Source organism: Vanellus vanellus (assembly GCF_965231255.1).
Source record: "Vanellus vanellus genome assembly, chromosome: 5".
NCBI classification, from domain to species: domain Eukaryota; kingdom Metazoa; phylum Chordata; class Aves; order Charadriiformes; family Charadriidae; genus Vanellus; species Vanellus vanellus.
Window position 1 is genome coordinate 4,859,989 of NC_138910.1, and position 22,333 is coordinate 4,882,321.

At 41.1% G+C, this 22,333-nt stretch overlaps 1 protein-coding gene across 1 annotated transcript in view; it reads left to right on the plus strand.

The window, feature by feature from the left end:
* GTDC1 (glycosyltransferase like domain containing 1) overlaps positions 1 to 22,333 on the plus strand; it is a 159,138-nt gene that overhangs the window by 8,126 nt on the left and 128,679 nt on the right. Inside the window, exon 2 of the mRNA XM_082484560.1 lies at positions 16,984 to 17,194. Within this exon, the coding sequence (XP_082340686.1) occupies positions 17,013 to 17,194 (182 nt within the window). The 5' untranslated portion in view covers positions 16,984 to 17,012. The remainder of the gene's footprint in view (positions 1 to 16,983; positions 17,195 to 22,333) is intronic.

A 22,333-nucleotide genomic window follows, 5' to 3' on the forward strand; every position in this document is an offset into this window, starting at 1 on the left:
TGGAAGTCTTTCGCTGTTTCTTGGTAACGAATGTGAGTCTGTGCGTGTGGAGGGACAGGTTTTTCCGTTTCCTCCTCGGGAAGGGGAGGGGGGGGAAAGATTTGAGTATATAATGAACATTTCATAATATTTTTGCTTGGCAGACAGCTCTGCCAGTGGGTGATGTGCAGGAACATCGAAGATTTCTGACAGATGGATGGTAGGACTGCTAATACACCTACACACGTTTCAGCGTCTGATGTTCCCGGTGTTTCTCTGATGCCCAAGAAGCTTGTGCTCACACTTTTGGTCTGATGTTGCCCGGTGCCGGGCTTTAGAAGAGCGGAATCAAATCTCGCTCTGGATTTTCATATGCTGCAAAGAAGGTGGTTTATTATAGTCCTTACAAAGCAAAGCATTTATTATGGAGGCAAACATTGTTTTTCTGTAATAAAGAGTTAAAAATTAATTGTGAGAGAGTTTCAGAAGCGATTTTATTTTCTGTTGTCTCAACATAAGAAGCCATTTGGGAAAAGTGACTGTTTTCAATGAAGGTAGGGTTGATACATCTAAAAAGGAAAAAAGAAAAGAGTAGGAGTCTCTCACTGAAACTGCTCTTCTGCGAGTCCCAACCTGTTTTTCAGCATTGGAGAGTGTTTGCTCATTAGTGGCAGTTTCAGTGGTAGGCAAGGCTCACGTCATGGCTTGGAGATAAAAATTCACTAAAATTAAAAAAAAAAAAAAAAAAGCCAAAACATTGGAAATCAAGCAAGAAATAAACGACGGTAGTGGAGAGTGAGACCAGTGCAGTGAGAGGCCTCTCATAATGAAACTTATTGATCTGTACTGCATATCTAAAGTTTTCAAAGGATTTCAGATTCTTCTTCTATCAGCTGAATGCAAAGGAATGGGTAACCTTAGGGGATGTTAGAAAGGAAAGAATGCGACTTCTTTTTTGCCTGCAGAGATTAAAGTAACTCTTTACCTTTGTTAAGCATGGAGAAACGGAGAGAGCTTCAGCAAGAGTCTCTTCCAAATGGAAGCAAATAGGAACCAGTAGCCAATAGTGCATCTCTTTCTTCCCATTAGATAGTATACTCATCGTGAAATAGTGGAAAAGTCACGAAGTTAAATAGTGTGATGGTAACTCAACAGCAAAAAGTTGCTGGAGTACCGTAATTTTTCTTACGCTGGCTTTCCCTACGCCTCAGCTTATGTGATAAAATATTTTCCTTAGTAGGTTCTTCTGAAACGTCACCTTTGTGGAATGATGAGAAAGGAGTAGACTGGGTTTGTGCTACAGAAGCAAATTAGGGTCCTGCTCAGCTGAAGGATGATCGGGTGGATGCTGTATGCACTGGCCAGTGTATATGGTGAAATGAGCGGCATCTTACTTCCATTCCTTGATCTTTTGGCCGTAGCGTGAAATTGGTAAGAGCAAGAAAGTCTTTGTGGGCAGAACTCGTGCTTCTTGCAATCCAAGTAGTTCAGAAGCTTTGAAACGCAGGAGGCCACACGTAATACTTGAAGAATCCCGCTGTAATTTTGAGAGCTGAAAGAGAAGCAGTGACTTTTTTGCAGCTTCCATATCATGAGAACAGTTCTCAAAGCCTGCGTGATGCCACTTGTAGACAGTATCTGAATAAAAAAGCTGCCTGGTTTTACTGTACACTGGCAAATGTAGGCTCACTTCATTAGAGCAGACAGGGCAAACAATATGTGCTAACTTGTATTGTTTTTAAAAAACACGCTAATTTAACTTTTCACAGAATGGTCAGGGTTGGAAGGGACCTCTGGAAATCATCTAGTCCATGATCATCTAGTTTTCATGATGTTTCCAAAATATGAGAAAGAAAAGTAATAGAAAATCATATATCCTCAACAAAAATGTAAATATTTTTGTAAAAAAAAAAGTCTTTATTTAGCCTACTTGTATTTTAATGGCTGTTTCATTAACTTTCGCGGTGTGCATGACCATTCAGAAAGTTATTAATGATGCCAGCTTAGGTTGTAAAACAGCGGAGTCGGAGACTGTCACTTTTATAGGCTTCAGATTTGTGAAAATACACCAAATTATTTGGCTAATTTTGAGGATTGCTGGTTTTTCAGCAAGTCCTTTCACAAAAATAAATCCAGCAATTCTAAAACCGAGGCTGGACTCTCATGCTTCTTGGACTACTTGAAAGTATCATTGAGGTAATTTTACTTGTATGGTACAATCTGATTGATAGTGGTACAGAGGACCTCCTAGATACATGTAAGATCTTTTCAGGGTCTCCACTTGCAGTGCTTACAGAAGAGTACATGGACAGAAAGTAGGAACAGGAGTGTAGAAGACCAAAAGTCAAAACAGGCTTAGAGGACCACATACAGAATAGGTGTAGAAGAGTGTTAGTAGACTTATAATATTCATGAGCAGGGGCTGGAAAGGACAGAAGAGGAACAGAAGATTGGAGAGATTTTGGAAGGAGCATATGAAGTAGAGTTGATTAAGAAATGAATGACTCTGGGCATGTGTGAAAAGCTGTTCCTTTTTTTCTGGTGGGAAATTGAGCTGTTCCAAGCAAGTCTAATGAAAATGAGGAAAATGGGATGAAATGAGTCTTAAGTCTAACTGCGGGGGGGGGGGGGGGAGAAAGTCAGAGATGAAGAGGATGACTTGGGATTTGATGTGGTGAGATGGAGGAGGAAGAAAGAAATTGTTTGTAAAGGTGTTTGAGACAATTTGAGTGGAGAAGAATTGGCAGGCGGGGAAGTAAGGCTGGAGATTAGGCAAGGAGAATAAGGCAATGGAGCCATGAAACGGCTTCTGAACAGCAAAGGACTCTATTGAAACTGCAGATTTCCTACTGAGGAATGAAGCATGGTGGGGAAGGAGAAGAACATTTGAGATTGTGGCCCTAGCAGAGAGGAGACATGGTAGGGGGGTCCAGACATAGGAAAAGGGTGGAAGCGAGGACAGTTTGAGACAGGAAGATTTGGTATGTATTTCACCAAGGTAGCAGTTGATATGCTGTAAGTCTATCCTTTGTAAGATTTATTGCATCATCGAAAAAGTTTAAAGAAGAAAAAAAGATGATGTAGGAGTAAGGTAAGGACAACAGGAAGTAATTAGAAAAGAAGGTGAAAGAATAGGAAACAAAATAGAAGTTGTTAAGAAACGTAAATGAAGAGAGGAAATCAGGGATTCAGTCATCTGAGAAACAATTCATATGGCTTCAAGAAGTGTGGATTTTCCTTTTGAAGATGGAATTCATCAGCTAACCAGATGAAAAATTATATTAATAGAGGATACAAAATTTTGTCTCATTTTCAGTTTAAAAAAAAAAAAAGAAATAATGGAAGTGCAATCTGGGTAAAATATGTATTTGTCTATATTTTCTTACAAGGGCTCATGCTAATGAAAAACTAACACTGTTGTTCAGAACATTTTTTCATGTGTAGCAAAACAGCAAGTAAATTCCTGCCGGTTTAAAAGAGAATGTGCATTGGGGTGTCTGGAAGTAGGGACACAGGAGTCACTGCTCCTTTCTTCTGCTCTTAGTTTCACTATAAAATTACTGTTGGAAAATTGTGCAAATCACAATTTTTAATTTTAGTTTTTTCATCGGTAAAGCAGAGATAACAATACCTCCCTCCCTCACAGGAGTGGTGTGAGGTTTAATTCTTAGATTTTGTTGCTTAAGGCATACTGAAGCAAAACAATTGAAAATATTTGGTTAGAAGTTATATAATAATTAGGTTTATTTATCGAATCCAAATACGTTCTTACAATTAGTTTCTAATTTGAACATGTATGTAGACTGAGAGCAGCCCTGAGGAGAAGGACTTGGGGATGTTCATTGATGGGAAGCTCAACGTGAGCCAGCAATGTGCGCTGGCGGTCCAGAAAGCCCCCGGCATCCCGGGCTGCATCCCCAGCAGCGTGGCCAGCAGGGCGAGGGGGGGATTGCGCCCCTCTGCTCCGCTCTGGGGAGACCCCCCTGCAGTGCCGCCTCCAGCTCCAGGGGTCCCAACAGCAGAAGGTCACAGACCTGTTGCAGTGGGGCCAGAGGAGGGCACGGAGATGCTGGGAGGGCTGGATCCCCTCTGCTGGGAGGATGGACTGGGAGAGGTGGGGGGGTTCAGCCTGGAGAAGAGAAGGCTCCAGGGAGACCTTAGAGCCCCTTCCAGTCCCTGAAGGGGCTACAGGAAAGCTGGGGAGGGGCTCTTGATCAGAGAGGGGAGCCATAGGATGAGGGGCAACGGTTTTAAACTAAAAAAGGGGAGATTTAGATGAGACATTAGGAAGACATTCTTTACTCTGAGGGTGGTGAGCCCCTGGCGCAGGGTGCCCCGAGAAGCTGTGGCTGCCCCATCCCTGGAGGTGTTCAAGGCCGGGTTGGACGGGGCTGGGAGCAACCTGGGCTGGGGGGAGGTGTCCCTGCCCAGGGCAGGGGGGTTGGAACTCGATGATCTTCAAGGTCCCTTCCAACCTAAACCATTCTATGATTCTATGTAGTGTTTTGTTTCATCTTAATATATTTTAGAACACCTTTGACTTTGAAAAGTTGAATAATTAATCTATGTTCCCTTTTTGCCTCCATTGTAAGATAAATTCTTTACAATCTACGTACATACACAAACCCAAACCAATTGTTTCTCTGTTATCAAACTCTGTGTCGAGGTTTCTGGAAGGGCTGAAGTGCTGTAGTTAGAGGTCATAAACTTTGGAATAACAAGTCAGTAGGCAAAAATAACATTAACAAATACATGAAATTCTGTGTATGTATGAATATGTGTCTACAGTATAATTTAAGTAACCCAGTACTATGGTCAGGAGAAAATTTTTGACAAAAGTAATTGAATGAATTTAGTGGTGAGTGATAAGAAAATCGGGGGTGGGGGTGGGGGGAAGGGAGGAGGATTAGCCTCGCTAAACCTTGTTTCTGAAGCTTTTTTCCTGTTCAAATAGAAAATAGTGAAAATAACCTTTCTAATTGCAGTCAGTGGAAATGCTGTGTGTATTCGCCAGCGAGTTTCTTAGAATCGACTGTGCCGGGTAGACGCAAACTCTACAAACGTAGTGGTGTGTCAGCAACATCACAGGTGTCATTATAAATGTCAGCAGTATAGAAGTGGGATTTGTAAATAAGCACAAACACGTGAAACGGTCTATGTCTGTTAGTCAGCCACTACGCACCTTCCGTGTGCCGCAGCCTGGTGCCTGGTTGAGGAGCTCATGGGAGTTGAATGTACACTAAATATCAAGTGGTGTTAACACAGCTTGAGAAGAAAAACAGCTTTAAAGAAAAAAAGCAGACTTTTCTCTAAGTCATTCTGTTAAGGCCCAAGAAAACGCTTCTATGGGTGTTAAGAAACCAGCTGCCTATAGACTCCAGGAAAAATCCTTTATGGATCTCTCTCTTGTCCATACTCATTCAGAGCGTCGGTGGGAAGGCAGAGTGCTGCAGCTCTGAAGAGTAGCTTGAATCAGCTCGCATGAATATTGCCCTCTCCAAGGATATTGGCATGCAAAACAGATTTTGTTCGTCTTAGCGCATTTTGAATGCACCTCACAAATGGATTCTTAACCACTTTGCAATGAACAGAGGGAGTTTGGATGAGGTTCTCTTCAGCGGAAGCGAGCGAATGCGCCATCGACGTAGATAGGTGGAAATAACTCCTCTTCTCAAAGCATTTGTTTGCTACTGCTTAATTTGGGTACCCTGTCTGTGTTGTTTTCCACTGTATATATTTGCCGGAGGCAACTTAACCCGTGCAAGCATAGCAACAAGCTGTCGTCATTCTGAACATCCAACTCGTTCTTTTTTCCCCCCCACCCCTTCCCCCTCTTACATTTTATCTCCAATATTCAAATTGAGAGAGTGACCTGTCTTCCAGAGCTATTTCTCCGTTAAATCTGGGGCTAAACCAGTTTCATAGAGCACCTTCAAATAGCTACATCAGACTGATCTTTGCGGGACCAACCTCGGCTTAAAGCTACGATGGGAAGATCAGATCTGAAAAGATTCAGAAAGATATGAATTGTTTACTGTGTAATAAGATAGGACCCATGTAACACCTCTCTTAGATTTGGATCCATTTTATGAAAGTGGTTTTCAAAAATCTCTAAATAGATAACTGAAGATAGGTTTAACGTTATCTCCATAAGCAAAACACTTGTTTGCCTGTTTTTTTCTAAAAATAGCCAAGTAGAGTGGTGGCAGGAGCCACCATCCCACCGCAGCACAAACGCAGCGTCTTTATTTTCCCACTTGGGAATAAAGCGCAGTTGGATAAAGCAAACTGCTGGGGCCTAAATTTTGCCCCAGCTTGAATTTCTTTGTCTTTGCTTGAATTTCTGCAGGCTTCTAAGACTTCATTGCTCAGCGGAGTGTATTTGTTGCGTTGACTGGGAGAAGGTGCAGCGGGTACGGGCAGAAGTTTGTGAAGGTGAAAACGGTTCACAATTTCCCTTTTTGTTTCGTCAGCTGGAAGGCAACACTAAGAAACGCCTCTAAAACTACCTAAATTCACTGGAATTCTAGCAAAGACTAAGAAACAGTTAAAAATTGCATTTTTATGTTTTCCATTCTGAATTTTTATCTTATATATATGACTCTACTTCACCTTAACAGTTTCTGTTGTGTGGCTTGGCTAATAGGCAAGACGTTTTGCTAGTCCTGATGTTTGGTGTGTTCGGGTCGAAAGCCTTCACAGCAAAAGGTTTCATAGCTTTCATCTAGAGCGACAGTGAAAGCTGCAGATTGTGCAGGATAACCGGCAAGTCAGCGTTATTTCTGCTGAGCAGTTGCTAAGACTGTTTTGAGACCTGATGAGTAGTACCTGGTGTGTTTTTTCGATGTCTTAAGCGCCACAATTGACTGTTCTTTGTGCATGAAAAAAAGATAATGAAAAATAATATCAAAGGTTTTAGCTGTAGCATTGCTTTGGGTCTGATTGCATGTGGAAGGCGCTCTGAGATAACCACCGCCTTTATTTGAGAGGTGTTTCCAAACTGTCCGTATGCTCTTCTTCGTCGGGTCTCCCAAGAGCTGCGTACGGCTGCTGGGAATGCTTAACTGGTGGTATTGCCAAAAATTTCCCAACGGCCACGATAACTGCACAAGCCTTAAATCTTTAGTACGAGTCAGAACAGAGCTTTAACTTGCTGGTGGACTGGCGATCTTTGTGACTTTGAAATGAAGAGGTGGGAATATTAAGCGCAGACCTTGCGTGCACGAGGTGCAAACGGTTTCTGGCGTTGGCTTCTGACGGTATTTCTGGCATTTCATCGTATCAGCGATGTCAGTAAGAGCACCTACCAATAGCCAGCTAAGCTTTAACTAGTTAGGATCTTCCCGTAATGACCTTAAAATAGTTTCTTCAGCTCTGAGCTCTGCAGTGAGGATGTTTTTCTCTGTACCCCAGTACTTATGGCCGTTATTAACTGTACTTGATGTTCTTAATGTTGTACCAGTTTGGAGGGGGAGCATGCTGGGTTCTGCAGGTTCTCTGGTGGTTCAAGTTGAAGTAGCTGATGAGTGACAGCATCGTTTTGGTTTTGGTGAACAGGATGTTTGATTTTGATAAGGGTTTTCAGATTTTAGGAGGAAATTTTTTATGAGAGTGGCCGGTTGACTCAGGCAGGGTAAATGCTTTTCAGACTCTTTTTTTTTTTTTTTTTTTTTTTTTTTTTTTAGATAGGCAGAGATGTGATTCTCAAGTGACACTAAGGCTGAAATCCTCAATGAGTTTTACTAATATGTCCATGGTTTATAATGGAGTAAAATAAAAACCCCAACTGTTTTTAACTCTTTCCATTAGAGACTGCAGTGCAGATCGTGTGCTTTAGCCAGATATTGTTGCATGCAACAAAAGCAAACGTTTAATGGCACAGGCTTTCTGATGGTGGTGATTTTAATGGTGCTTTTCTAATACCAGCCATCTTGTAATTTTTTTTTTCCGTGAAGATTATATCTTGATGGCCTGTGTGCATGTCCTTGCCTTGCTGTTATCCGTGGCAGTGCTAAAAATGGCCACGCTCCTCTCCTGTCTGTTAGGGTCTCCCCCAGACATTAATATTTACTCTCTTTGCAGTATCTGTTTTAAAAACATCAGCTCAGAATCTAAACTTGTTTACAAAATAACCAAATTAACCTTCCAAAACAGATTGCTTTGAGATGCTTGTATATCGCTTTTATTCATGAACAAAAATATTTCCTGAAATGCTCACCATTTCAATTGACAGATGATAACAGACATCTTTATTTAACTCATGGCAGTGTTTTTTTTTCAGCTTTCTGCGATGTGTGTATCCATAGATACTTCCCGGTGGAGGAGGCAGACCCCTTAACTTTCTCAAACTCGCAAAGGAACACAAAAATGTGTGAATATGCATTTCAGCATCGCTTTAAGCAAATCCTTGGGAGTATTTATTTCACATTCTGCGGACAACGGAATGGAAACCACTGGTGAAAGTCATTAGATTTGCTGTACTTGGGTCAGCGGAGATGTTGGGGAGCGCTTGCAGTGCCATGTCACAAAGCGCTTTGGCCGTACTCCAGAGTACTCCTTTGATATTGCTGCAGCCCTTTCCGAGGGCTTAGTCAAAACTTTATCGGGAAATTATTTACAGGCAACGTGATGCTGCTCCACTAAATCAACTTGGCAACTCTCATTGCGTAGATTGATAAATTGATGTGGATAAAGTATCTTCTGTATGACAGGTTGGAAATAGGATGTAAATATTCTTAAAATGGAAAAATATGTTTAGAGCCATATAAAGTCCTCATTCAGTGTTGTGCGGTGTTTACTATTGAGTCTGAGAGCTTTCGAGTGGTTTCTGAAAGAGATAACGGGATGCTCACTGGATGGAAGTTAATGCGATGTATTTCTGTTCTCATGGGTTCATGGTATGAAGCGTTGGTTCAGCTCTTTCCTGAGAAGACAAGAGTTGGGCAAGTGGAAGACCAAAAATGACTTAATCTGTTGAATTCTAGTACTTAATAGCTAAAATTAAAGACTTTTTTGTGCAGGTAACTTTGCAACCTTGAAGTTACTTCATGAACCACAAGACCGCCATATCCAAACTGCTGGAGGGATCTAATACTTAAGTGTTGTGTCTTAGAAACAAATGAAAAGCTGATGATTTATTCTCTTCGCTTGGAGAAGTGTTTCATAGCTTGGCAAAATCCTCATGAATTACCATTTTAAATTGCTCGTGTTGCGGGTGTTGAGGTGGATAACGTGGCGGATACATTTGGCACCCCTTTTGAAGTCCATCTTACATCAGGATCGAATTCCATTTTGAAGTAACCTTACTGGTGCGTGCTGTGAAGTTCACGTATCTGTCCCTCGGTAATACTCCTCCGTGTGGGACTCCTCCTGGATTTCACAGTCGAACTCGATTTGACAGTAGATCTCATCCCATCCTTTTTGTTGACTCAAGGTGTGACTGAAGATGCAGATCCTTTCATCACATATTCAAATGGATAGTTTCTGACTGTAAAATAAATCTGGCTTGTGCCCACTCAAAAGTTGCTGCCAAACATCTCAGGCTACCGAGCCTAAGGTTTAAATTAATGTTTAAATTAACTCTTGCAATTCCAGCTTTTGTACAAGAGGAGTGTTTTAAGTGCTAAATCCCGAATCTCCGTGATGTGAGAATGATTCGCTGTTGGTCATTTAAGGTTTTACTCCTTTAAATTTGCTGTAGAAAACAAACCAACTTTTTGATGTAGGGTGGTTATATTATCTCATGGAGCAATTAACGGTGGCTTCTAACAAGTCTTTTGTCTTTTAATCGGTTAGCTAATACAAGCTATAGACTAAGTTATATTAGTTATAACTAATTATATTAGTTAAAATGGTTACAAGTCATTTTTTTCAAGCGTGTAGATATATATATCTATGTTCTTAAACTGGCTATGAACGCCGGTTGGAATGGTTACCTTCCTGTACAGAAACTGGTCCGAAGCCCCCAATGTGTAGACCACATTTCTCATCCTATTCCTAATAAATCGGAGGAATTTCAAAATGCCAGCCCATTATTACCAGACTGGTGCTTTTTCCTATAATAGGGAACTAGCAACTAATATGTCTCCTGTCAAGTTTAAAAATAGCGCTACATCTCCCATTACCACACCTATTAGTTCCCTATCCACTCGGAGATACTCTAAATCAAGTACCGTTCATCTGTTTAAACCTAATGTAAGCCTTCAAGATCGTCAATATTATCAAATTTATAGTAATGGGTACAGTACTGGAAAAGGTGTGTCTTGCAAACTGCTGTGAGCCTTCAAGCACTGTAAACACCGTCCAAATAAGTTGGATAAAACCAACGTAGCATGAAACAACATTAGCAGTCTCTGTTAAAGTAAGTTATCATTATTCCAGGCTTTTGAATTACATGGCAAATGGGAGCTTATAATTAACTGTTACATCGGAATAACTAATTTTCTATCAAATACAAATGCTAACCTTGCGTTTTCAGGTTGTACTCTCGTATTACATCTGTCCCGGGTTTTTTGAAAAGCCTATTACTGGCTGAAGAGCTACCCAAAATATTATTAGACCTTTTTGTGAAGGTAATTGATTGTTTAATATCTACTGCTCTGCAGTATAGTCATGTTGACTTAGTCCCATGTATGCCACTTGGTTTGTACATCTTTAATTGACCTACTAAGTTGTGTATTGTAATTGCGGTTCACGACGGACTGGGAATCGGGATCAGCGAAATTTCCCTGAAAATACGGCTTTTGAGGGCTGTGCTCCCTCCAAAGGGGGATGTACGCTTCCCCAGTGAGGCAGTGTGGCTGGATGTGGTTTTGAGTTAGCCGTAAATGTGATACACAGATGTTTTACTCCTCTGGAAATAAAATAAATTGCAATAATTTACTTTATTCAATACAGATTAAGGTCTTCAAAGATGTTGACTGAGGATGACTAGAGGTATAGATGCAAAGTGTTTATGACAATCTTAGCTTGTCAGGAAAGAAAGCGAAGAGAAAATTTTACGGATTTGATTATTTTTGCTTTTCTATAGCAAAAATTTAATTTACAGCAAGATATGATGAAGGCCATGAGTGCCTTTGCCTAGGTAAAATAACAGATCAATTTAAATACTGCGTTTTCACATGCATACACTGCATACACTTTAACAACTTTGTCATAAGGACTTATAGCAATACTGTTTACTCAGCATGCACAGGACAATGTGCAGATTTTACGGCATGTTACTTTTTAAATATGTAGACTCCAAAAGGGACCATTACAGTCTCCCGTGTCAGGGCGTCTCTGGTTTAATGCTGGGGGACATCTTTAAAATGTAACTTTCAATTCCTGCTGTTGCATTTCGGGGTTGAAAGCAGAGAAGTAAGAGGTGAACCCCTCGATCCTCGCAGTTGGCTTTTTAGTGAAGATCAGAATGATTCTTTAAAAATTGCAATTGTTTGCAATTCTACCTGCATCATTTCAAGCACTGCGGTGCTTCTCACCGACATGGGATGCTTGCCCGCCCCGCGCCCTGATGTGCGAGCATTTTCAGGAATGTAATTCAGAGAATGAAGGAAAAAAAAGAAATTAATAATTGCCTATTTTAAAGTGTATCGCAAGCAATTGGGTTTTCAATATATGTGTATTTACAGTACGTCTTAAAATCTTCTAGCGGGAGGTGTCCCTGCCTATGGCAGGGGGGGTGGAACTCGATGATCTTCAAGGTCCTTTCCAACCCAAACCATTCTGTGATTCTATGAAAATAGTCCATAGAAGAATAACCTGGCAGTCCTGGAAGCAAGTGCTTCTGATGAATATCATAAATAAACCTTAGCTGAAAGGGATTTTAAGGCCAAGTTCCCAGATGGGAGAATCCTTACCTGAGAGCACTGGGGCTTCTGCTGTTTTCTCCCATTCGCTCTACTTTTATTTTTGGCTGGGAATTGATTGTCAATGTAACGAAGACACTCGCAAAAGACAGGCTTGTTTACTGATCTAATCACAGCACAGCCCCTACGGCAGGACCCAAACCAGTTTCTACCCCACTGGAATAGAATAGAATATTTCATTTGGAAGGGACCTCCAACGGTCGTCTGGCCCGGCCTCTGCGGACGTACACGGAGATCGTAAGCACAGGAAAATTAAATGTTGTATTTTAGTGTTTAGTGAAACCAAACCAGGCAGGGCAATCCATTCTGGTTTCGGTGCAGACGGTGTTCAGCATCCTCGATGCCTGCTGCAGGTAATACTCGTTTTTGGTGTTCCGTAGGTGTTTGCGACTCTCAGGGTTGTGTGGATGGGGCAGACTGTGGTTTATGGGTGTCACTGGTAAATTAATATTGGTGCTGATGAAGGCGTCCGAATAAAGGGGAACGATTTTGGTTTACCGCATTCTCAAAAGAGGTAGAGAATTTCTTGCTTTTTCCAGTTGATTTATATACAAGATAAATTAAGTGGCATTCTCGCTTTGTGCGCTTACACAGTTTGGTAATGACAAACCTTAGAGCCGGTACTTTTGGGTGATCTAAATACGAGTTAAATTTTGGTCAAACATTAACATGTGATTTTTGTTTAAGGTATATAGCTCTGGGGTTTGGGTGAGTCACTGCCGCGAGTGGGAGGGTGATGCGGGCTCTTTCGGTCTAGGTTTGTGTGTGTGTGTGTGTGTGTGCGTGCGCGCGTGTGTGTGTGTGCCTGTGCCGCATCGACACTTTGGATGGGTGCGCGTTGTGGGGCTGGGAGCGAAGGGAGAGACCCTGTAATAGCCCTTTGGGAAATCCCGTTTTACCGGAATGCGGAACATGAAACGTTTTTGGGTATTAGGGTGTGTTCATCTGAAACCAGCAAAGGTTATGAGCGTGTTTGTGTCCGCAGTGCATACCTGATGGGTTGTGTAGTCGGTTGAGTTATAAGATGCTGAACCACGTGTGGCTCTGGATACGGCGGTGGAATAAATTTCTCATATGTGTGGGACTGTGACCGTTAAAACAATCATTACTGAAACCATATACCTTATTTCCTGTAACTAATAGCAGCTCTCTACCTATGAAATATATTAACAGTTATTCCTTTGGGTTTGGATTGTTGCTCAGATATTTTGTTGGACAGATATTTAAACATGATCTGTAATTTATGTCGTCTGAATACGTCAATGAGCGGAGCTAATTATGGCTTTCTGATGCGAGCTGTGCTGATGTTTGTGAAACGACACTTCTGTTTATAAGACAGAGTGGAAGTATGTGCTTTAATAAATCATGGAGGATGATGAGTTTTCTCTACCTAGCTTGGTTAACAGAGATACTTTAGTTGCTGTTCACCTAGAGTTTAAAAAGAAGCAATGCTTTCTGTGGCTAGCTGAACAGTTAATTCTTCCGTGCCATTAAAGTGAACATGTATTTGTTACTCTGTGCAGTACTCAGAATTTCTTGTAAAGGAAAATTATTGGGTCAAACAGCAGCGGCCCATTTAGGGACTCCATCGCTTGCCATTTTTCCGCAACGTGCTCACCGTGCGGGAGAGCTGAAGCGAATGACCGAAGTCCCGGATGAATGTCCCCGTGAGCAGCCGTCTTTGAGACAGCACCTAATTACCTACCTAAATTTCTCAGCACTTTAATACACCTCTGTATTAGTCGCGTCATTTTTGACACTGTCACCACTCGGGAGGATTTTCATATTTCAGATAGTTTCTTATTAACGTATATCCTGGAGAACGTGCTGCTATGTTTGGTACAGGCAGAGTGACAGATTTTCTAAGCAAAGGGTGCTGGAGCCCCGCGGATGGGGCTGAGCTGGTGGAGGAGCACCGAGGATTGCTGGCTCCGGAGAGGAAACACTGTAATGAGAAAGGGGAAGCAGTTCTGTTTTTCTAATATTTGTTGTTTTCTTTGAAATGGGGGAAAAGAATACCTGGAGTGATTTATATTTAATTGCGGATTGCATTCCATCAGATATGGTGAGCGTTCTCAGGCCATTTATCAGCCGTGTCTTTTGGAGACCTCTGAGGAGTGTATGGTACATATTTACCTTAACTTGGCTCGGTCAAGGGAAATAAAGCAAAAATAATAGATGTTATTTTTGTATGTGAGCAAAACTGGAAGTCATGTGGGTGAAATATGAGGTAAATGACTGTGTCCTACCTCCTCTGTGCCTTTTTAAATACAAGAAATTATTGGTTATGTATAATACAATTTCCTTTGCATTATCAGTGTATCTTTTTAAACCAGAAGATTTATTTTTTCATTGCTTTGGTTTAGTCAGTCCCTGACATATATTGTGCTGCCATTATTCTTTAGTAGTTTCATATTTAAGTAGCATCTTGTAAAAAAACAAAACAAAACAAAACAAAACGTGCCATATACTGCTCTTTATGTAACATTTTTCCTAAACTGAGTTTGATGTATATTGCTGGTAACGTATACAGATCATGCGACACGAGTCCTACGAGCGCTAGTGAGAATTTCAGTAAGCAGCACCTAAATTTTGGGGGAGTTTTGCAAAGCAAGCTTTTTGAGCTTCAGATCGTCTTCTGCAAAACGTGTCACTGCCGGTTTTCACCAGGCGTGCTGCTGCCGTGGGGTCTGCCAGTGGGATTGGGAAGAGTCGGGCAGCGGGAACCCACTGCCCAACCCACGATGCAGCCACAATTTCAACCCCGTTTCCCCATGTAAATAGCCAAAGGGAGTTCATTAAACGGCAATATTTGCGTAATATTTGCACAGCGCGTTTTTATTAATAGGTCTGAAGGTAGGATAAAGGCAGGAGGACCTAAATGTCAGGGGCTTTAAGCAAGAAGGGAACCCGAGAACTGAAAAAGTCTCTCACCATCGGCACGTACAGTCATTCTCTGTCCCCGTAAGGGACGCACGGTGAAAACTGTGGCAAAATAAAACCAGAAAGCACATTGTCGATTCAGCTAAACCCCGCGATAAAACCGGTTTCGGAACGAGCCTGATGAAGTGCAATTTGATCAGATATTTCATGAACGGATTACTTGATTACTGATACCGCTAATGATTTGTAAATTAACTGCAACTCATTCTCCCTGAGTGACTGACTCAGTGGCATTTACCAACTTTTCACGTACCCTGTTTTTTTTGGGGGCTGAATTTGCAAAACGCTTCCCTTTGAGTTAAATTTTCGGCGACATCTGATGACAAGCGTAGCATGATTAATTACAAATTGTTCTTTAGGTGAATAGTGCAGATTCTAAAACACAGCTTGTGTTTTTATAGCAGTTATTACCCTGCAGGCTCCAAAAGGGCTTTGGAGTACAGAGCATGATTTCGGTTACATCATTGTAAATTCAGAAAACGTCAGTGATCTCAAAAGTGTGATTTTTTTTTTTTTTTTTTTTTGAAATTAGGTCAGTGGAAAAGAGATCAGAATCTGCTTTGCTACCTGAAAAGAAGCAAGTTCCAAAATGGGAGTGAAGTTTCTGCTTCCAGCAGCCCATCATTTTTCTTTTGAAATGAATATATTTGTCCAAAAAAATATTTTATTTGAAACAGTATGAGGGAGTGAATAATAGAGCAAATTATAACCTTCATCCGGGCTGGATTACAGCAAGAAAATTGGAGCACGGAATACTTTTTCTCTTGTTGATAGATCTGTAACGTCCCAGGAGATGTACGCTGGGGATTCAGCTCGCACCATGGTGGGCCGGTGACTCAAAGCTCTCTTATATTTTGTCTCCCACTTAAATTTATTCAGCGTTTAGATTTTTGTTGCTGGCTAGGTGATCTTTTGATAGCTGCAATGCACTTCGAAGGCCTTCTTTTTGGTTTGTTTGTTTTCTACCCGGTGATTACAGAATACATAATTATTTTTTAACCCCAACTTGAATTTAACTAAATTTCAAAGTTGAGGCGATGCTTGAGATTTTCTGGAGAGTGTGTCGTTCTCTGGTGAATTCTCACTTCTTGTCACCAGAGGCTTTGAGAAGATAAGGATTACAGTCTGAAACCACTAGAAATTAGAGCTCAGGAAGTGGATGTACAGTCGTGCAATATACAGCATCGAACGTGCAGGCCGAGCAGGTAGGCCCTAACGGCGAGTCCTCCCTCGTTAGGGTACGTTGAGAAGGAAACCATCAGGGAGGCGGTCATGGATGGTGAACACCTTTCAGTTTTTTTTCTGTTTTCAACTTTTGCGTGTGATGGTTTTGCTCGAAGCATCTCAGGAGCAGCTTTTTCAGTACCCCCAGGCTGTGACTCATGAAAGAGATGAGCAATAGTCACAGGGTTTTCGTCTTTCCCTTCACTCTGGGCAGCGCCTTTTGCATCCTGTTTGTGAGCAGCTCTGTGGCTTCTCAGCTCAGAGCTTCCTTAAGCCTGCGGTACTGTTCTCTTCCAGCCACTTTGGAGGACTCGGGGGGGGAACCAAAACGGGTTTACATCTCCTGTAGGGTCCGAGCGCGTCGCTCGGGTGGCGGTCGCGGCTCCCAGGGATGCAGGAGAGAGTCCCGGGGGGATGCTCAGGCTGCGTCTCCCCAGGCTGCTCTCTGGCTTTAAGTCACTTACCCAAATTATTAGCAACCGTTATTACCCAAGTTATTAGCAACTAAAGTGTGTTTGACGTGTTCTTTAGTTTTATCTACCACCAGGAAAAGAGGGGAACCTGTGTAAAAGTGAAAAAACTACATCTTAACCTATGGAAGAATTGTATGTATGTATTTAGGACTGAGTGTGTAAACTAAAGCTGCTTTTGAATATCTGATTGAAAGCAAAACAATAAATTCAAAACAGTATTTTTTTTAAATCCCGCACATTTTGATTCATTTAAAATTTATAAACGATATCTTTTAATGGTTGAAACTACTAGGTGTGATAATTTTGTCATCATAATTGCTAAGTAACCTTTTCTCAAGTAAACTCATTATTATAATATAAAGGATTAATTTCACGGGAGAAATGAAAACACTGTGAGGCCTTGCACTATGTTTCTGCTTTTTCCAACACCCTTTCCTTAAGTAAAATAAACCGAGGGGTATTTCTAAAGTAAAACATTTCTCTGTTGTCGTTTTCAGAAGCCAGACGTTCCGGAAGTACTTGGGAAATGAGTGTTCTTCTCATTGAAGCCTTTTATGGTGGTTCCCACAAAGAGCTAATGGATGTTCTCCAGGAAGAGCTGCAAGAAGACTGTGTCCTCTGTACGCTCCCTGCCAAGAAGTGGCACTGGAAAGCACGGACTGCTGCCCTTTATTTCATGCAAACAGTGCCAACAAGTACTAATTACAGGTAACCCAGGATCTGAATAGTTTTAATTGAAGAGAGGCCTTCAGCCCGGTCTCTTGAGCTGAATCTTTGGTTATGTGCGTGCAAGTGTACACGTGCAAGCAAATGGACAATACAAGTTTTTCTTCTTGCACTGACTTCTTGGGGTGTGACTGGGGAATTCCTGCCATGTTTTTGAGTTTCCTAGACTATTTTGTCCTGCATCGCTAGTCCTTGAGAGTCTCTAAGAGTGCAAGTATGTGGATACCTGTTTGTGTAGCCGTACATCTCATTTTAAAGCTATCAAGTGAATTTGGTAATACCGCAAGGTTTAAACTGTGCTTCACGGTTTAGGTTGAAAGATGGCGGAGATGTGAACACTGCAAGCTTCTTCACTTGCCCTCCGCTGTGTCTAGTAGCAAGTCTGATTTATCGGAGTGTACTACTCAGGCTGACCCGGAGGATTAAGGGAGCGGTTTTATCTTAATGACGGCCCGGTTCTGTAATGTGTCAGCAACTGTGGATGTCAATTATGCATTTATGTAAGCGGCAAATTTCTATCAGCTAGAACCTGGGCTGATAAACCCAGACTAGTTAGGTCAACAGATGGCTATCGTGTTGTGAGAATCAGTCACTCCAGAACCAAGCTGTCTCGAAACCCGGCGATGTTGCTTGCTCTACCTGATGGGTTGAGATGTGGTACGGTGATTGCACGGAGCGGTGACGTACGGCGTGGGGCGGTGCGTGCTCCGCAGAGCATCGCGGCTGGGGTGGGGAATGAGTGCTCGCTTGACTTTGCGCCTTCCTGGAGAGAGCCCGTTCACGCGCGGGGATGTTTTAGCACGAGCAGCTGCTTTTCAGCCACGGAGTGAACTTCAGCAGGGCTCTGAGCACACCTAAAGGATGCGCTGACTAGTTGACGGGATCCGCATCCAGTTAACCGCATCCAGTTCAGAACTGGATCTGGTGTTTGTTACTAGGAGCAAAGTAGGCATAGTTGGCTGGGGAAGGAATGTGAGTTTTTGAGATTAGATCTTGTGCTACAGAAGGCTGCGTTTGAACAGTGTTACCCGACACAACGTCTAATCCCTTTTTGGAATGCATACTATATAAACGTACACCTTTTCTGTGCTTCTGGCTTGCTTTTAAAATAAGCTACTGTCCCAAGCCAAATGTTATAATTAATTTTCCCCGGTTTGTCTTGTGCGAGGCACTTAGCGTTGGTTTCCTATTGCTTTCCTTTTGCAACGATTTTGTTTTGGAGGAGTGTATATGACAAACTGTTATGTAAATTTGTCTTGTATCGCAACCACATCCTCCAACGCATCACAATGTTATCTGTGTTCCTTCAAGGTCAGCAGCCCAAGCTGTCCAGCACTAACTGTATTAAACTAATCAGACATCACTCATAGACATACACTTCATTAGTTTAACTTACAGTTACATTGACCTAAGATAACTTAACTCCAATTTGTCAAGTAACCCGCATCTTGGAGGAAGGGGGAGGGAATGACAACAACCAAAAAAAAAAAAAAAAAAGCCAAAACCCCGCAAAAAAACCCAACAACCCAACAAAAAACCCCCTCAACCCAGCAGCTTGAAAACTCACTTGAAGTTAATAAACTTGCAATCTGTCATAGACTTATGTGCAAATATAACCTTTACTGACAGCAAATAAATCTGATCTAACCAATAGAGCATCTTAAAGAGAGGGAAGCTGCTTCTTTGCTGTTGCTGTTAGGGTTTGATCAGACAGAATCAATTAGTCAAAGTTCACAAAGATGCGATGTTTAAAAAAGAGTATGTACTTTATCCTGGCAGGAAGGATAAAATTTTAGGAACAAGGGCTGATGTGACTGGTGAGAGGAAAACTGATTAGAGGTACCTTCTACTTTCCTTGCGCATTTTTTAATGTTTGTTCTGTAATTGAATGTTTCAAGTATTTTATTAAATTGAAAGTGTAAGTGCATCAGACTGCAACCTAATAAGGCTGACTACTCTCTCCTGTTAGAAAAAACGTTGATTAAAATTAACATTGATTCTTCTGTTTCTAGCTTGCTAGTAACAACTAAAGGTCTGCTTCCCAGGTAGTAGTTTAAGACAAAATTCTCATTGCAAACTGGCAGGAGTGTGTGTTTGGAATAACACGTTTAAATATTTCATCCTTCTTGTGAGGTTGTGGGAAATACCAAATTTGCGTTATTTATAATATTGACACTATTTGTAGAATAAAAATTTTCTTTTACAAGTGATTTCCGTAAATGTGACATTTTGTAAACACCTGGTTTCTGTTTGGGCATTTAATAATACAGAGAGGTCACAAATATTTCGAGTGCAAACACTTTTGGTAACGGAGCTGCATTACTGAATTTTTCATTTCAGACTGTACTTTATTTCAAGGTGTGGGTATGCGTGAGAAATAATAGTGCTGCTAATAAGTCTGATATTGCTGTGCATCTATACAGCAGTCGTGTATATGCATTTTAAAAGACCTGTACTGTTACACAGACCAGCTGATTATGGGAAGGGAGCAGGTTTGTTAGTTTTCAAGTGATGTTGAGCGAGTTAAGGAACAGTCTTAAAAAATGCTTTTGAAGCTGAGTGCACGGGACGGAATCGTAGATGTTAAATTCAGATGCTCTGCAGTGACCAGAGAGTTTATGTGATGAACTTGCAAATACTTTTATCGGAGAACAGCCGTGTATTCCCTTGAGCAAGAATTCAAGCTGAATTGGTAACGAGCAGTGCATCTACCATTACTTTTGTGACCCTATATGTTGGTGTGCAATAAAATGATGTTCCTGTGCAAGAACGAGGAGGTCTACCCAGAATTGTCCTAGGGAGAAGACGTCCTCACCCTTCAAGGGGAACACATGTAGCTATTACGGAAGGTATCAGACACTTAGTATTTTCTTTGCAACGCTGCATAGATTTATGTTAGTTGCCTGATGCTGTCCTGTGCTTCTCTAGAAAAACGCTGCTTTTCCGTACTCGTGGCTTCATTGTGCAGTACGTCGTTAAACCAGCTCACGTCTTCATTCATCTCCTTAAAGGAGGACAGAAGCCCTGATGAATGGGGAAGATCAGGCACGCGGCGAGTCCCTCCAGCTTGGAAGGCCATAAGGAGAGTGTTTAAAGGTGGCATACTTGGCTAGTAAACGTGAAATGGTCTAATATATCGATGTACAGCAGCCACAGGACTGAGCATTTTTAAGAGCTTAATTGCTCTACAGAGACTGACGTGATTTTTCCTTAATTGGGAAGAAGGTGACTGTTTGGGTGTTGCATTAGTACAAGGAGTTTCATCCTCGTGGTGGGAACTTCCAAATCACAGCATTTGAAACGTACTGGAAGAGGGCAGAATTACTGTCTGCTTATTCTAGACAAGTTTTCCAACAATTACAGAGTTTTGTAAGCGGTTGATGGAATATTATCATCTTCATTCCGTAAATTAGGAAGGTCCAGCAGAGAGCCGTGACCTCCTCAGGCTGCTGGCAGTCTGCAGAGCTGCCGCGTTGTCTGCTTTGTCTCCCAACTTGCTTCAGACAGCTTAAATTCTTTGATAAATGTCTGATCTTGTCTGAAGTTCTTTTCCATAGCACAGAGTGACTATTCAGTAATTCTGCAAAGCGCGTAACAAAACCCAATATTTTTAGGCTTTTTATTTCTTCTTAATTCAAGGGAAGTTCGCAAATTTGAAAATACAGTTGCAGAATTTAATGAAAAAGAAAAAAGGCTGCTTTTCTTTTTTTTTTCTGTAGTTCTATTATTTTAATACCATGAACAATCTTTTAAATTTCAAATAATAAAACAGTTGATGCGACACACTAGATGAAAGCATTTCATATTTTAGGGACTATCCTCTACAAGAAGTAATTCAAAACCCCAAAAGTTGGTAGTGTAAGACTTAGATCTGCAAAACAGAGAGACTAAATGCAGTGTAGCTTCCAGTTTGCTTTAATAGCACTGCTAGATTATTTTAAATATATATATATATATATATATATAAAAATATTACGTGTAGCATTCAGTATTGCCCCCCAGGTAGCTGTTCATATGAATAAAGATTTTATTTGTAACAGACTCTAGCCCTGAAATACCCCTAGGGTAAATGTTAGCATATATATACCCCTTGATATTTGACAACTATATTTTAAAGACAAAACTCTATGCTTGTTACATTTTACAAAGGAGGAAACAAATTATTGTTTTCAATTAGTAGAACTCTAAAAAAAAAAAAAAAGGGCTGGTGGTGGTGTTCAGCAATGTATAATATGTTCCAAATATATATATATTCCAAAATATATATGTATTCTCCAAATATATAATGTAAATGTGGGTGGTTTTTTTTTTTTTTTTTAATAACCTGTTAAGACTACTAGATTTAGGATTGCTTCAGATCTGATGCTTTCATTCTGTCCTATAAGGAGAAAATGCGTTATTATGGAGTGAATTCTTTACTAACTGATGGACTGGTGTCGCCTAAAAGTCCTCTTCAAAATGGTGAACCTGTACATTCTTATTCGAGCGGGCAATTCAGTCCCACTGAAAGCATAGCACAGCTTGCGTGTGTGAGCATTCGTAAGCCGTTTCCTAGATATTTTCTTTTTAAAAAAAAAAAACAAAATACCTGCGAGTAATATGTCCTGGGGAAGATGTTTGAAGATGTGAATTGAAGCAAGGCAGGGCAAATCTCAGCCATTTCATTAGAGCTGAATGCATGGGTGCCCGTGTGTGCTGGGAACGTCTCTGTCTTCTTACGTCTATATGGCAAGTACTTTAAGCGCAGATTTATATAAAGTTTGTAGGCAATGGAATGATTTTCCCTGCATTAGAGGCCTTCCCAGGATTTGGCCCTATTAACATTCAGGTAATAAATAAATAAATTGGATGTGTGAGTAGTACGTTAGTTAAATAAAAGATAAACACGTACCTGCAAATTAAAAAAAATAAAAAAAACAAAACCACAATGTTTACCTGATGCTATTTTTATTTGGCACATTTTGTGGTGTTTGCTTCTCTATGTAGGTGAACAAAACTTGAATCTCATTTATGGTATCGACTACTAAGAGTGTGCCTTTTGGTCTTATTGCTCAACTTCATTACGTTTGAAGGCGGGACGTGGCTCGCCTTCTTGGAATTGCCGAACAATTTTTGGCTCAG